The sequence below is a fragment of the Larus michahellis genome, chromosome 2, assembly GCF_964199755.1.
Source record: "Larus michahellis chromosome 2, bLarMic1.1, whole genome shotgun sequence".
Lineage (NCBI taxonomy): Eukaryota > Metazoa > Chordata > Aves > Charadriiformes > Laridae > Larus > Larus michahellis.
In genome coordinates, this window is record NC_133897.1 from 159,785,124 (window position 1) to 159,802,822 (window position 17,699).

A 17,699-nucleotide genomic window follows, 5' to 3' on the forward strand; every position below is an offset into this window, starting at 1 on the left:
GGGAAGATTTTAAGAACAGAGAAAGTACATAGTGATACTTCCCTGCAGTGACCTCCCAGCTCCAAAAATTCATCTGTGAGCCAGAGGCGATGTTTTAGCATTTTCTCTGCCTAGATAGAGTTCAATTCCATGAACTTGCTTAGTTTTCACTTGACTGATACAAGTTTTAGTATCTAAAACTCTCTGAAACAGCTTAACCCCTCTTGTCTGAAGAACCATTTTTAAGCACCCGCCAGTTGCCGTTTCATTCTGCCTCTTCTTCTTATATGGGAAAAGACAATGAACAGCCATTCTCTATTCATCCTGTTTCCCAGTGAAAATCTTTCAGATGCCATATTGGATCAATACACACCAGGAAAATAACAGCATGAAACTCACTTAACCTGCACAAATCAGGTGGCATCATATTGGAGTCAGCGAGGCTACAAAAGCCTGGTCAAATCTTATTAACAATTCCAGTTAATTCAAAAATAGGATTGTTTCTGCAATACCTGTCGCTGATTTTCTGTCTCTAGTCTCAGTCTGGCTTCTACACATCTTCTGGTCTCCAGGAAGGCTTGACGTTGTGCTCTGTCTGATAGGTAGCTAATGAAGATTCCTGCAGTGTTCATACACATAAATAACACTGCCTGAGCCGCTATCTGCAATGAACAACAAATAGGATTTGATCAGATAAGAGAAGCAAAAATACCTGTTTAAAAAGAGAAAGAGAGAGAGCGAGCAAGAGAGAGCAAAGGACTCCTCTGCAGTCATGTAGGCAGTAAAACTAAACCATTAGGAAAGTTTACATAAAAGAATCTCTTGGATCTTAATTAGAGGCATCAAACGTGTAAAATTCTCTCTGCCTTGAGGAAGAAATACGCAGTATTCGGGGGCATTAAACTCCAGCTGAACCACAAACGATGTTTCCAAGAACTGACTCACAGGGCTCTAGTCAGGAATGATTACAAACATAATTAACAATTTGTTTTTGCACTGCCTCTTCTGTACAAGCAACTTCGTGATTTGTTCCATGGCTTAGTTAGAGAACAAGGCCATATTAAGGAAAACAAAGAGTATCGGTTAACTAGGAATTAATATTGGTGATAATAGTTATTTTGTTATTATTGACTAAATTAAATAAACTCATTTTCAGCCAATGCTAAAGCATGAGTTGGCACAGTTGGATTCCTGAACCATTCAACAGGGGAAGCTGACGGGATAACCAAATGCTTGCGTAGCCTGTGCCTGTGCACACAGACCTGTCCTTCGCTGACGCCTCCACAAGAGCCACGCTCTTTTTCCTTGTAGAAGGTGCAGCACAGCTTCTTCCTTTGCAATACGAACTTAGCCAAGTGGGAGTGGATCCTTGGACAGTGTAAATTTCAGTGGTTTATTTGTCTTTCATTGATACCTCTTTGTGCTCTGTATGTTTGGAAGGCAGGGCACATCGGCACTGCTGACGTGAGGATTGTTTGGGAGACAGAGTAAGAAACTTTTAATATTTGCAGGCAGTAGAGACAGAACGCAGACCCGCAGTTTCAGCAGCTTTCGCCAATACCTCATCCCTGTTACAGGCTGTGATTTCATGTGAACTCCTCTCAGTTTCCAATTCACCCTGCTTTTTTTTTTAACTCGCGAGAGGGTCAGGAGTGAAAAATAAGTCCAGAAGCCATTAACATTCCTCAAATGCAGCATGTAGGGTGAAACTGCTCTGACTGCTACCTCAGCTAGAGAAGCCATCAGGGCACAGTGAACCAGCTGAAAGTCTGGAAAACCAGCTCCCCGTCTTCCTGCCAAGGTCCAGTCACAGCCCCCGGGCCGATGAGGTCCCGCTGGGTGCACCCTGCCTTGTGGGATCACACCCCTCTCCCAGTGGGAGACCAGCTGGGGAGCAGGCGGGGGCTACATTACCCCACGTACCTGCCCAGCAGAGCCACCCAGCCTCTGACAGCGATGGGCCATAAAGCTATGGGTGATACCTACAGGATCATGCCAATGTCAGAACAGCCACACCAGGACAGATCAAGTGTTCATCAGTCAGATTCTGTCTCAGCAATCAACAGAGAGTGCCCAGGTAGGAGTACAAGGATAAAACAGTAGACACAAATACAAGAATAAAGTAAACATCCAGTGATGCTTTGTGAGAACAGTCTTGAACACTCCAGCAATCTGTGGTTGCAGAACACCGTGGGCTAGAGGTTGCATTTTTGTACTGTTATCTGATAATAAGTCTCCCTAAAATCAAAGTGTTTCTTGTCCTAATAAAAGAGAGAAAACATTTAGGAGAACTCCCTGATCTCATTGTGACGCTGTGCCGCAGATCTGCAGGTCTCGCTCCTCACATTCACATGGGTTTGAAAGTGAGATTTTATATCAGACCAAATGCATCTGGCAGAAACTTCAGCTTTATATATTCCCGTATTTCTGAATCTGGAGTATTGTTCTATGATAGTACAGGGAATTAATTTACAATTTGTATGCCATGATGAGATAAGAATGCATATCCTGGCTCCAACTGAAGTTTTCTCTAACCTTTGCCAGTAATAGATGTAATAGGCAAAGCTTGAGAGAAACAGGGCATGATTAGCATGATCCTTGCATCTTCCTGGCTTCCAGGATCCTGTGGTTTACGGCACCTCTGAGCTGGAGGTGGCATACTCTATACATCTGCTTAACTTTTTCTGATGCCTTTCTGAAGTTAATTGTACTTTTGGCCCCTATGGCACTCAATGGCAAAGATTTCTACAATTTAATTAGGCATTTTGTGATAAAAATGTTTCCTTTTTTTTGCTTTAATTTGCAGCCTTATCATTTCTTTGAGTGCCGCATCATGCTTATAATATAAGAGACAGTGACTAATCATTCCCGATTCCTCTTCCTCTCACCACTCCTGATTTTACTGACTTACAGCATTACCCCTCTCAGCCTTTTATTTTTTAAAAGGGAGAAGTTTGAGACTACTCAGTCTCACTGCATTTGTCACTATTCCACCTCTGTGCTTACTGCTTTTCCCCTGTTATCTATCTACCTTACCCTCTTTTACTGGAGTCAGGGTGCTCTGGACCAGCCAGCTGCCCCCACTTTCCACCTTCGCTCCAAGATAAAACTGAGAATACAGCAATTCAGCCCACGAGATAACTCCTTTCTGGTGCAGGCTCCTAAGAGGCGTGCGCTGAGCTGACATGAGACAGGACGAGTTGAGAATTACGTTGTTCAGCAGGATGACTGAAATCAGCGGTGGGTGGCTGGAGGAGCCAACGTTTCATACCTTTTTGACTGACTTGAAGATAATCAATCCTCACACACTAGGAAAGCTCAGGTATACAGAGAAAAAAAAAAAAGAAAAGCCTTTCACAGCATTTGAAACGGGCATTTCAACAACGAAGGCAGTGGCAGGGTGCTCTCGTTTGCTTGCAAATGCGATGGCAAGTTCCTCATGAACCCGGTGCAGTCACCCACCTCTGCTAATGCTCAGGACTAGTGCCACTCTTAGAGCAAAGGCAGTAGAATTTGGCCTTCAATTAGATTTCATGAGCACATAGTTTGATTCGGACAAAGGGAATTATGGAAAACATGTTACAGGTAAAACAACAGCTTACTCAGAGGCAGAATCTGCTTTTTTTACGCATAGTAGTCTGATTGAAACCAATCCAAAGAGTAAAGCGCTATGCCTTGCAAGGATACTAATGTCTGGCTCCTGTTAATAAAAGAATAAAAAAAGACATATAAGACTCGAGTCTCTCATTGCCACTTCTTTCTCCTACATTTTACTGTGGCCAATTCCAGAAGTCTTGCAGGATTTTCTTCTGCCTGTTGTCAGGGCCACAAGCCAGGGCGAACTCTGAGTTTACAAGACATAAACAGTTTCATGTCTTTTTGACTGGCCTGAAGATAATCAATGCTCTCACAGTAGGAAAGCTGAGGTATAATGTGAAAAAAAGAAAATCTTTTCACAACATTTATAAGCTCTTTAGTGTATTTGTACCTTGCACAGCACTCAAATAAGCAACTGCAGCAGAGACAGCAAGTGATCTTAAAAAGCCATGAGTGATATGTTTTGACGTTAAATAGGGCTCTGGGGAGGTCTCCTTGAATATTTATAAAATGCAAAAAGAAGGTACCCGTCACCACGCTGTTTGGGAGTATCTGTGTAACAGGATCTGCACCGTCCCTGCTGAACCTGCAGTTGCACAAATGGCATAATAGGATGAACAGAGCTAAAGAAAGTTACTCGACAAGATCATGCAGGTAGTTAGAAGCAGCTGTTAAAATTTTTGCAAAACTCTGCTTCCCATATTTCTCATAGGAGGTGATTAAGAGCTTAGTTCACAGAGAAATCACTTGGCAAATAAATTTGCATTCGTAAAGTGTCCTTCGTACAGGCACCTTGGAGCCCTTTGCAAAATCAATATGAAAACTAGCCAAAAACAAAGGCAATGAAGGAGCAGATGCAGGTCAGACAAGAAAGCTAAGTTTAAATTTGACAGTACACATTGATTCAAATAATTTAATTTTTATCTGTCACTCGTTGCATAAAAAGGGCTTAGCCAAGACAACTGAAACTGGGATAATATTTTGAGTGGATTTGCAACCACCAGATCTCAGACAAAGAAACACTTAAAAGGCTCTAGACACAGCTGGTCAGGAAGAAATATCAGTCAAAGTATGTACAGTATAGTAACGTAAGAGAACAGGAAAAACAGAATTCATTGAAAACACAGTGAAGTAGCTCACAAGTCTGTTGTGAAGTGGTACGTGAACCACGATCACAGACAGCTTATCAAGACAGAATGGAATGTAGTTCAGGAAATGGGAATTTCTGAAGGGTACAGGTAAGTTAGTGAGAGCAGAGCTGGGCTAAGCGTAACAACAGCAACTTGTAGGCATTTCTGCTATAAGACCACCTAACTGAGTTTGCCTTGATTTGGAGTTTGCACAGATTCCTGTGAGTTTATGAACAATTGGGAGTGAGTTAGAGAAGGGTTTGCAAATGCCAGAAATTTTAAAACTTCAAAAATCACGACTGAAATATGTTTTAATTTTGACACAAGTTTCCCTCTTTGAAAAGGTACACATGTCCATCAGGGACAATTACATAAAGCCATAAGGCCAGCTGTAGAGTCTCCTAATTCAGTGCTCTCTAAGACCTGTTTATGGAGTTTAGACATCTATGGAGTGTATAACAATTGAGTTCAGCATTTCCAAAGAGCCCATAATCTGAGGAAAAGTGAATACTTAGAAACATTCAACAAATCCAACAGATTAGAAATATGTTGATTGATAGCTAGTCCTAAAAGATAGTAATTGCCGCAGACAGTCTTCATCATGAGTAGTTGAACCAACGGTAGCATACATTCACATGGAAAGCACAGTGGAGGAAGAGGAGAGAAAGCCGATAAACTTTAGAAATAATTCCAAAACGCAGGAGGACAGTGAACTTGTGTGTCACTACCTCAAGTGCAGAAAGAAACCCTAGCGTGCTCTGCAGAAATTAACCTATTATTAACCTCCTCAGCAGGTAATTTTGTTCTGCTGCATAGAAACAGAGCAGTGCTTGGGCTGATCTCGCCAAAATACATCTGAAAAGTAAAGAAATGGTTCTCAATGTAATGTCCAGATGGACATTCTCAAGGCAGATCAGTCCTAAAGAGCAGAAATTTCATTAATTCACAAAATGACCCTGTGGAAAATTATTGAATTCTTTTCCTATTTTGCTTCCTAATTTTGGATTGGCTTCAACAATGGATTAGAATACTTCTTGTATGGTTTGGGAAACCTGAGAAAGTAAAGATGTTGTGCTTCTTTAAGAGTGTTTTCAGCATGTGTCACATAAAGAACTGGTTGCTATGGTAATTATTATTGGTTAATTAGGTTTGGAGAAGCATTTTGATTCATCGTTAGTTGTTTAACTAAAAATAGCTGCTCACCACAAAGTTGTTTTTTGTAACTAAAATGTCTCAGAAACACCATTGCCCTCTCTCCCTTCACCATCACCCCCTTGCTTAGGTTACTTCAAAGGAAAATAACTTATGCTTTTATTAGAACTTATCACTAGGAATGAACTGAGGGTTGCATGAGAAGTGTGGGATTTGAGACCAAAATGCTCTACTTTGTATAGAATAGAACATCTGGCAGCGCAGACTCTACCACTCTCTCACTGCTGGGCTGCAGCAAGCTGCTCTCTCCAGCTGAGACCATGATTTTATGAATCAAAGCTCCTGGCAGTGAAACTAGTACCTGTATCTCTGTACTGCCTCTTGCCCACCTTGATCCCTCAGCACAACTTCCCCTTTGTTGTGCCAGATCAATTATTTGTGGGACCATACTGTGAACTATATCAGGGAACTTGGCCAACTTAAAAAACAAACATTTGGCGTTGGCAGTGATTTTCCTATCTAGAGCAGTCATCTGATTGAGTTCACAGCACAGCCTCCACAGGGAGAGGAAGCACGTGAACATTCATAGTTGGCAGTACTGCCAACTCATTAAACTGAAATCATTGCTGCCTTATTGTTAAATCACCTTGTAAGGAGGTTTTTTTTATTCCCCAGGTTCACTCCTTCTGATTTCTCCTGGGTCTAAATGCTAAATGCCAATGGCCATGATAGAAGGTTGGTCCTTTTTTTTTTTTTTAGATTGTGGATGTTTCTTCACCAACATTTATTGGAAACCGACCTATCTGACAAAGGTGACCAAACTGCTGCCATGACTTTCCAGAAAGCTTGTCTGTCCCTCATCCTCTATATTGTCCAATGCATAAGTACAACAGCTGTTTAACTCCTAATCACAGCTGGAGTGAGTGCTAACTCTTATCTGATCTACATATACATAGCTTAGTGAAAGACAGGAGATACCATACACCTGAGAAAACAGGGATGGAGAAAGGTATATTGTTTATTCTTGGTAAATTTAGTCAAGCACAAACTACGAGGGTTAAGAGTAGTGCTTTACCCCCCCTGTTGTGAAAGGAGCCATTTCTATCAGTGTCACCTCCTGATTTTGTGTTTAGAACTGAGCTTTGTGGTTCATCTGTGCACAGCTCCCACGGGAACATTGGCTCATTCTTCAAAAACTCAGATCTTGTTTATGTCTCTAGGAGAGCTGAGATCTTTTAAGTCTGGTCTTGCTGCTTCCAGAACAGGCATTAGAGGACATCACTATGTACTTAGGGACACAGTCTGGCCTTTAACGTGCATGAAATCTGTAGCTTGCAAGGCAAGTTGGTCCTATCAAAACACAGGGTATATGCCAAGGAATTATTAGATTACCCTCAATGAGAGTAACTGGTCTCAGACACATTTTTCTCCATTCTATAGAAGAACATCCTAACATGCTTATTGCTCCGGCACTGCTAATGATTTAGAAAACAAAAACCACTTTCCCTCTGAACAATGACAAGTTTGCATAAAATCAATTGTTCTAGTTCAAGACAGAATTCAGAAATATGTATCTTTAACATTCAGAACAAGAGTTTAATTTGCTGCTAGAAAAATAGCTATTTCCTTCTTGCTCTTCCTCTCACTGAATCCATTAGAAAAGTAGGAGATTGAATGTCTGATTAAGTTGCTCATAGGTAGCTCAAACCATACAATTTGGTAAGTCAGTCAGCTATCAACTGTGGCAAGACGTTTGCAACACGGTGTGGTACAAGAGATCTTTCAGGAACATCATATCATATCATATCACATCATATCATATCACATCAGACACATGAGGGCTGACATAACTGGAGTGATGCAGAGGCAGTCAAGCAAATACATAACCCTACTAGCACCATTGGGCAGCCCCAAATGGCAAATATTTTTCAGCACATCTCCTCTAACTCCCCTTGAGTTTGTTTAAAATTTAGGGTTTGGGCAAAATCTTAATAAAATAAAAAATCTATTCTGGGACGTTGGATTACCTTTTTTTGGTGCTTTTCTTTTTATAAATGTTAAAGTGACTAGACACATCTGGGACAATGTCAGTAGTAGGGTCATAGCCCATGCATACAGAAGAATGGACAGAGATGGGTAAATGAGCTTCAATTTTAGTAACTGTTTTCCATGGCTACAGGGTACTCTGCTGAACTCTGTCTCTGACCCTCATCTAGGAACTGATCCTGAACTGCACAATGAAATCTGGTGATCACGTCTCCTGTTCACTGAGCAGCACAGCACTCTTTTGTCCTCATTTTGCACACAGGATGCTATTGCGGATACTTGAAATGTTCCTATTTAAAATGGACAATCTTATTCTTTGACGTGAATTATCTCCCCTATTCAGTGTTTTCTGTGTCCTGGTTGGGTACCCTCCCCCTGTACTCTGAGACGGCTGCATTGCAGGGCAATAACAAGGAGAATTCTAAAGCCAAACCTTCCAGATGTCACCATTTTATTGTCCAAAAACTTCACCCCATTTGGTGTTTTTAGGTAAATGTAAAAGACTCAGACAGGAATCTCTGACGTCTTCTTTAAATATATGTAACCTTGAAAACACAGTATACGTACTACAGAATTACTTTAAATTACCTGTGCTGTCTAGCCAGGAGTAGATCCTGTAACAACCCACAAAAGTCAGCAAAAACCAAGGCACAGCACAAATCCTGGCTCAACAGACAAACGCACTGGAAGCAGCCCATGGCAATCAAGGTAGGTTAAGAAACTGTTGAAGTGACGGTATTGCCCTGCTCAGTGCTCAGAAGAGAGTGTAAAGCAGCTGTGGAGTTTCTCTTTCTGCACTTCCATTTTTCAGACTCATGAAGCTCAGTCTGACACTAAAATTTTCCCTACACGTTTTTTTATGCGAAGTTGATCTCCCTTACAAGCTGCACATTTACTGTTCAAAACAAATACCAAAGTAATTACATTCAATAGAAGCCACATTCCATTTAAAGCCACTGGAGAAATAAATTAGTCCTAATAACAGTTACAGCATCTAAACAAAGATTTATAATAAATTAATCTGAAATGGGGAAGAACACTCACAGCATCCTAGATATTAAGAATGAAAAATTAATCCCGGATTTTTTTGAACCATCCCTTACCAAAAGTTAATTGCATAGCATACATGGATATCTGAATTGTAAATACCTGTCTCCCAATTCAGATGTACCATTATCTGGGGACGAGGCATAGATAACTTTCCAGTGACAAAAAAATTCATCTGAATCCCAGTCTGGAAATGTCTGAGAGCGTCAATGAGTTCTAGGGTGAGCCTGGACACTGTAAAATTAAGATGTCTAAAGCAAAAGTCACTTTTGGAAATTTTCCTCAAATTATCTCAGTAGTTCTGTCTAAGTCAATGCAAGATAACCAAGGCAGAACTCCTAGTACTTCCCTTAATAGATTATACAACTGATTAGGAGTAATGGTAAAAAAAAAAAAAAAATCATCAAGGCTGCTTTGCAGCATTGGAAAGAGTTTAACTACATTTTAAGGAAAACAGAATTAGGTAGTCTGCATTTCCGCTAAATGAGTTTGGGGTGGTGTTCTGCACAGCTGCTTTTATTGCTCTAGATAATGGCTCTTATCCAAAGTAGGATGTCAAAAGCGAGCGGGCAATAATTATGTTTGTAGGGCTGACAACAGTTCATCTTTTCTGACACATTGCTGTTTCCATCTGATCAAATGTATGCGTGTCCCAGCAATTACCTGCAGTATGTCCGCCATGTCTCTTCCCAATGGCAGTGGGAGTCATCATGATGTGTGCACAGGTGACCCTGCTTCAGGTGTTCTGCAGAGTTATAACAGCCGGCACAAGAGAAGCTTTTCATTTTTCTTCCTAGCTACGTAAAGCCAGGTCATGTGTGTTTTCCTCTCAATTATCAAGCTGTGGCCATAGATGGAGGAAAGAAGCAAGATCTTACAAATAATTTTTTCCCCTCTGGTATTGCAATGGAAAAAGAAAATAATAGCAAAATGTGATGATCTAAAATTACTCTTGGACTCTTTATCAAGAAATAATGACAGCCTTATGAAAGCCACTCCAGTCCGGGTGAGAGTGAGACTAATATCTATTAGAAAGTAAATTGGTTTAACTGAAATAGTACTGAAAATACCGGTAATGAAAAATAGATGAGGGATATCATCGTGTTGAGTGTCCTTTTCCAAACAACCCCTGCCCTTCAAAGCCTGCTCTTACTCTGATGGGAAGCTCTGATGATCAGCTGTTTGTGTTAATCAGTTATACCTGCTGGCAAACAAACCACCCCCCACAGCTGTTCTTTTTTTAGAATATTTACCAAAAAAAAAAAAAAAAAAAAAAAAAAGGCAAAACAGTGCTGGAAACAAAGGCTCTTTCCATTTTATTATCAGCATTTTTAACTAAAGGCCAATGGCAAGGCTAAATTTTTCCTACAGTTGCACCTGTAGGTGGCTGTCATTTTGCACAGGTGCCATTAGAGACAGAGTTTTCCCATTGAATCTACAGCTGACCGATGTGTGGGAAGACTAGAGTAGATTTACAGATCCGGGATCAGGCTGCAGGTTTGCTAGCCCAGACATAATACGGAAAATATCTCCTCTATCCAAATTTCCCATTACGGCTGCTATGCTTCCATTTTAAATTATTTTTGGAAAAGTGACCTGAAAATCCCAATGAAAGCAATTTGGTATTCCCTGTGTCTGTTTTTCCCCTCAGTATCTCCTTTTGTTGTTGACTATGATGAAAATCAAGAAAAGACAGAATTTAGCAATGACATTTTTAGAGTCCTTTCCTAGTAAAATATTTGGAAAAAGATAAATAAAAAAAAACCCTACTTTTCGCCTACTTTTACAGCTATCCCTGATGCTAACATTGGTCTGTAAACATGGCAAATCACAGCCCCTGAGGCCTGCCCTTACTTTGGAGAAATCTTGGGTAGCATAAAGGTGGTGGACTGCAGTCTGCCTTCAGAGTACGCAGAATTTTGGACATCCTTAACGACACTGAGAACCAGTTCTGATATGACCTTGGGAGACCACAGGAAATACACATGGATGAACCTGCAAGGAAAACTTTAGGATGGTTGGGGATGGGCAATAGGGCCCAGGAGACTTTGTCCTCCAGAGCTGAGCTGAACACAGTTTAGGCACAGTGAAAGACATGAATCACTCAAGGTTCAATGGGAATTTTATTGATAACTATCTAACGTTACTCACTATTCTCTTTAAGTCTGCTTTATCTCAATATTTTTAACTCTCAATTAGGAACTATCCTGGAGATAGGCAAGGGACATGAGAGCAAATGGAAATGTACCAGACAAGAGCCATGAGAGGTTACAGCATTCCAGACCAGCTGGATTAAAACTTTATCTCAGAGAGTTAGGCGAGGACAAACATTTTCCTTTGTGAAACCTGTGGGTGTTGTTTTGCTATTAGTCACGGTGAATGCTTCAGTGTGGTGAGCTAGAAGAAGTCAGACTGACATCAAAAGTACAGAGAGTGCTGTGGGAAAAAGTTGACTCAGTCCTTTGGCTGGCAGAATATGCCACAGACAAATAATGAAAGATTAGGTTTCTTCTGCCACTTTGCTAGCAGAGGAGACATATAGCACAGGGTTCATTCTGCATTGACACTGATGTGACCTAGGACTAATTCCTTTGAAGGCAGTGGCTTATTCTGGTGTAAAACAAGGATGGGATTAACATCAAACCCTGATATTTACCGTGGGCCAAATTGTCCTTGCCTGATAATACAAACCATGCCTTTGTTTTCACTGCTTGTGTAAGCATGGGAAATAGAAACGGGACTGTTCACGGAATATTAAATAAATGATACAAGACAAAACAACCGCTGTCTCTGATGTTGAATAATGAATCCTGCTGATACCAGTGAGAGCTGCTGGGAGTATTAAATCTTGGTGGACATAAACGAAGGAGAGAAGCCCCCCAGATGTTTTACATCAGCATAGCTGTGTATAAATTCATACAGGGTTTGATCCAGTGCACGGCTGAAGAATGCTGTCCACATTTTTGCAGGTTGCTTAAAGGCACCAACCCAAGAGCAGGGTCAGTCTTAATCTGCTCACACAGAAACTCATTGGCTTCAAAGGGAAATATGCTTGGGCAAAGCAGTGCTTGGTCCTAATGAGTATTTAGCTCACATATCTACTATTTAGATCAATATAGTCATGATATGTAAACAGTGCTCTCTTAGGAGCACTCAGCAGATGAGTCCTTGAAAAGAAATTGTGTGTGGTCTTGGACATGCTGAGGTATGAATACCAAGGCTGACGATGCTGTGTTTCAGGGCACAAAAAACACCCCAGAATTTAAGTCAAGAATTACCTGACAAAGTGGATTTGTACTGGAATTTAAGGCCGTGGAGAGAACATTACTTCTGACCCTTAAAAAATAAAAGCAAAGACAATCTGTTTTAGAAACTGACCTTCCCATTTGTTTGATGGTTTTCGGAAGCCAGACAGAGCTAATAGTTAAATCTATGAAAGGGCCCGAGGAGAAAGGACACAGTTAATGACAAGGTGAGACATTTTCTACTGTTTAATGCTTGATCCAAAGCCTGTTCTGTTTGGTGGAGATATGCTTGCTGGCTCTGATGGCTTTTAAAGCAGTTTCCTCCAACAATCTTGGTTTGTTAGCTATGAGAACACAAGTGAAATGAAGCATTTCAGGTGTCCCAGGGAATTGTTTATGTCCCCTTCTTGATAACAATTTCCTTGGTTTTTTTCCCTCGAAGAATTAACTGAGCTTTTAGAGCATAAGTTCTGCCACTCAGACAGTCAGTACAGTGACCACCCTTTCCAAGGTACATACAAATGTTTCAAACTGCAAAAAAATCAGAATTTCTATTCTTAAAGGAAAATAAGGCCCCAGTCAGGCCCCATTGTTGAAGTTCTTGTATTTTAGTTTAGATAGTACAGTGCTGAAAGCAATTAAAACCATGTCTATAGACAGCACTACGAACACGCTAGGTGTCAATATTAAGCTGATGTCTGATGGCCGAAGCTGTACAGTAACCACATGTGTAACCTATATTAAATTCCAGGTAAAAACAAGAACAAGCTCAAATGACTTCTTCATGAACATTCCCTTCTCGTGAACACCCGTATCCATTGGGTAAAGTCAGCTCAATTCATCATTAAATGAGCATAAAACTATGCAATAACCTTGCAATAAACACCCAATGTAGTTGTATCGTAAATAACTTTTGTCATGCATTTTGGCCTTTCCTGCCTTCTGACATGTTCCTATGTATTATTTCCACAAAGAGTTTATAAAAAAGAGGAAATCTTTAAGTCATGCCAATTATGTTTTTTTAAGGAGAAAAATATTAATAAAAAAGTAGTACCAGTCAGACTAAATACCTCACAAGATGATATTAAAAAATAAATAAATTTGTGAACAATGTCTGGAGACAGGCAAGACAAATTTGGCGAACCAGAAAAGTTTTATGAATGGCTATTTAAAAAAATTTCCTTAATAAAAATCAAAAAGTGTTTGTGTGTGTGTGCGTGTGTGTGTGTGTTTTAACATTTTCAGTTCTTGGCAGAAAAAGAAAAACAACCCTCACATTTTTTTCCCTTTCTCTAGTTAGTAGCAAAGAGGTGCAACCACTGGACTTCTGGGCAGCTCAGCCTTGTAGGTGTGCAAATGCCTTTCTTAGACTGGTACAACTCTGGTGGCACCCAGAAGGGAAAATGTGGCTACCTAGAGATATTTAAGATTCAGAAGACACCTATAGTATGTGGCAGCATAAGATAGCTCTCAGCTCCCAGCTTCCACTGAGTACAATTGGAAATTGAAATGGAAGAGCCATTACCACTCAGAGTTGCAAAATCCCTCCTCTGGGAGATGGGGGCTCCTGCTGACCTCAGTATTCAATAAAAACTCTGCTGAATCACAAGGGCAGACACTGCTGATCTGCAGGACTTGCAGTTGTGAGAGGTGGTAGCTCAGGAGCCAGCCCTGTCCAGGGCTTGCAGGAATGCAGCAGTACCACTGGATTTGGATGGGATCACACAGACATTCTGGAGAAATGTGTCCTAATCCATAAACTGTGAAGATGTGCCTCTCTTCAAAATGATGATAATGATAAAAAACCCCAGGATGACGCACTTCTACCTACCACCCTACTTTCACAAAGAAGAACAAGAATACCTGTATTCCACATGTGTGTTTTATGCTGTTTTTACTCTGAACAGAAAACCCAGCACAAATTTGCAAAGTATTCATCGTTACAAAGAGATTCCTGTATCTAGCAGGATTAGAAATGGCTGTCTAAAAATCTTTCTTTAAAGGTTTCTCTATACTTGCTCTGAACTGCCGATGCTGATTTTGTGGTCTGGAAATAAAGGTGTTTTGCTGAAAGACTGAATTGCCCTTCACAACATGAAAAACATGATTAAAATACTCTGGCAAAGTCAGAGTTTATTGGCCTTGAAGAGAACATGAGCCACCATCATGTTCCCTGAATTACAATTGTGTGCTGCTAAGGCTTTTTTCTTTAGTGAAGAAGGAAGGGAACATTTTCTGTCTGTTCAAAAGTAAAAGCCCAATTCCCTGCTTTCCGGCAGGGTGAGATGCTCAGCCCTGGGAAAGGTGCTGTGCTAATCCAGAAACAGAAAGCACCTCAGGTCTAGTAGCCCATAGCTGGTGTTACACATGGAGAAACTTTGCAAGAGAAAAAATACCCCATGAGGCTTCCCAGTGCGTAGGCTGGATATAGATGCAAAAGACGAGCCAGGATGCTCCCACCTCTCATCAATGCTCCAGCTACTCAGCAAGCATGAACTAATCTCTATATTTACTTATGGCACTGTATGGCTATATTGTTCCCATTTTTCGTGTGTACCATATATCTAAGGATAGTTCTAAAGTCAGCTGTAGTCCCAAAGATGTCAGAGAAAATATCCATATCTTTCAATGTACACAAGTACTTACATATTTTGCTTAGAGCAGGAACAACCTGGAAAATTCTTATTTTTTGTAATTAAGTGGCATACGCACCACAAATGTATAAAGTGAACAGAATCTACAATAATGATGATCGTCTAAATATGTTTATATATTTATTTTAGAGATATAAAAATTAAACACATCAGACCAGGTTTACGACATAAGAGAAGGAAGACTGAAGGTCAATTAAAAAGAGCTGATGATGACCTGAAAAATATTTTTCACTGTGCAAAAATGGCCCCTCTTTATTGCGCAGATTCACTCTTTGCTGTTTCTTTGCCTTCAACAGGACTTTATTGGCAAAACAGTCCTTTCACCAGTTGTTACCATCTTGGAAGAGATTATTAGATTCTGTCTTTTTCTTGCACCATCAGCAATATTATTGGCTAATGGTTGATCCAACATGTCCTTAGCAAACCACAGATATAAATCCTTGCAGCTGTGGCATTTCAGGCTACATAAATGAAGCTAGTTCAGACTAATCCATCAGACTCTGTGTGGCAATCATTAGAAATACAAAATGGTTTGCTCCTTTGGAAACTGGGGGTTGAGAACACTTTGCATCATAGCTGGGATTAGGAGCCAGTATCATTTAATTATAGAAAGTAGGGCATGAGAGGACCTTGACAGGTCATTTAACCCATGCCCAGGTCCTGGATATTATCTAAATCACTCCTAAAAAAATGCCTCTCTAAACTGCTTAATCATACCTCGGGGTCAAGTCTCCCAAGCAAAATGAGGTTATTTAAGTTATTGTTATTGTTACAAGGTTTGTCCTACTATCTAATTTAAATATTCCTTATAATAACTTAATAACACGTCATCACTTGATAGCTATAGGTGAAACAAAAACCAATTATTTTCTTCCTGTCTGTAGGAACCCCTTCCATATTTGAAGGCTGTCCCAGTCTCCCTTCGGCTTCCTTTTCTCTAGAGCAACCCTCTTCCTACAGAAGTAGTGAAAATGAAAAATATCTACTGAAACTAAAAACAGTATGTTTAAAGATCATCAGTACTTTGTTGGGAGAAGGCTAGTTTCTAGTTTTTTGAAAGAAGGATAGTGTCAGTTGCTCAACATATTGTCCTGGCATTGGTACACTGCCTAAGGGTAAACCTGCCTCTAGCTTTCCTTGTCAGCTAAGATTGCTGAGAAAGCCATAGTGAGACCACAGTTCACACACAGGTTTATCAGATATCTCCTATCACTTATGTAGCGATCTGACCATCTGAAACTGAATGGTTGGTACTGATAGAGGAGCTCTTTTTGCTGGTGGAAAGAAAAGGCATGTGCTACTGCTATTCCTCAAACTCTCCCACCTGTAACATTGCACATACCACAGAGATCTAGCAGGTGGAGACAGGATTGTTCCCCATATAGTGTGCATGTGCCTGATGTTTGCTATCAGCTTGTGCTCGGGGACTGCCTGATGTCATCAGATGGGGATGGAAAGAGCAAGGATGCTGCTTTGAGCTTCGAACCATAGAACAACTCTCATGAAGAAGTGATGTGACAGGTCAGGTGATGACATGTGGTGGACTTGGTTGCGTTAGGGTTACGGTTGGACTTGATGATTTTAAGGGTCTTTTCCAACCTAAATGATTCTATGATTCTATGGTACAGACCTGCAGTTAAGTCCAACAGTAGGACTCGAGGCTGGAATGGACTGAAATGAGCGCAAAAGGCATGGTTCGTATATTAAACCAGGTCTCTCACTGCAGTCACAGGAGCTGTGCCCTGCACTGGCTGTGTATTTGCTTCAGGCTGGATTCAGAGATATTAATTCTGCCCTGCAGATCCTCAGCAGATCTTCGTAACTGTCTACTTGGAACAATACCTGTATTGCTATCACAGAATCACAGAATAAATGAGTTTAGAAGGGACTTCTGGAGTTCGTATAGTCAAACCTCCTTCCTCAAAGAAGGATCACCCAGAGCAAGTTCCCTGGGATTTTGTCCAGTCAGGTTTTGAATATCCCTAGGGATGTTCCTCTACAACATCTCTGGGAAACCTGTTACAGTGTTCAATCACCCTTAGAGTAAAAAAGGTATTTTATGTTTCAGTGGAACTTACTGTGTTTCGGTTTGTGCCCATCAACTCTCACCCTGTCACTGGGCACCACTGAGGAGAGTTTGGCTCCATCTGCTTTACTACCCCCAGTAACATATTTATACATATTAATCAGATTAACCCCACACACCTCCCCCTGAACCTTCTCATTTCCAAGCTGAACAGTCCCAGCTCTTAGCCTTTCCTCATTTGTCAGATGGCCCTTCATAGTCCTCCTCTGGACTCACTCCAGTATGTCCATGTCTCTCTTGTACTTGATAGCCCAGCACTGAGCATAGCACTCCAGATGCATTTCACTAGGGATGAGCAGAGGGGAAGGATCATCTTCCTCAGTCTCCTAGGAATGTTCTGCTTAATGAAGCCCAGGAGGCCCTTGGCCTTCACACTGTTGGTTCATGGTCAATTTGTTGTCCACCAGGACCCCCAGGGCCTTCTCTGCAGAGCTGCTCTCCAGCTGGTCAGCTGCCAGGCTGTACTGGTGCATGGGGTTATTCCCCCACAGATGCAGAACTTTGCATTTCCCTTCTGTTGAACTCCACAATGTTCCTGTCAGCCCATTTCTCCAGCCCAATGAGGTCCCTCTGAATGGCAGTGCAATCATCCAGTCTACTAGCCACTCCTCCAAGTTTTGTATTGTCTGCACCGTGTAAGACTGCTTAACTCTATTGAGCTTGGTGGCAGTTCGTGGAACTTAAGGAGTCCCATGAAATACTCTTATAACCACTATAATGAGATACTCTTATAACCACTTAAATGGTTTAAGGAGTCCCTTAG

The 17,699-nt window shown here is 40.9% G+C and overlaps 1 protein-coding gene across 1 annotated transcript in view; it reads right to left on the reverse strand.

Moving 5' to 3' along the window:
- Positions 1–17,699, reverse strand: part of ADCY8 (adenylate cyclase 8) — a 128,019-nt gene that overhangs the window by 95,467 nt on the left and 14,853 nt on the right. Inside the window, exon 2 of the mRNA XM_074577834.1 lies at positions 492–641. Coding sequence (XP_074433935.1) covers positions 492–641 — 150 coding nt within the window. The remainder of the gene's footprint in view (positions 1–491; positions 642–17,699) is intronic.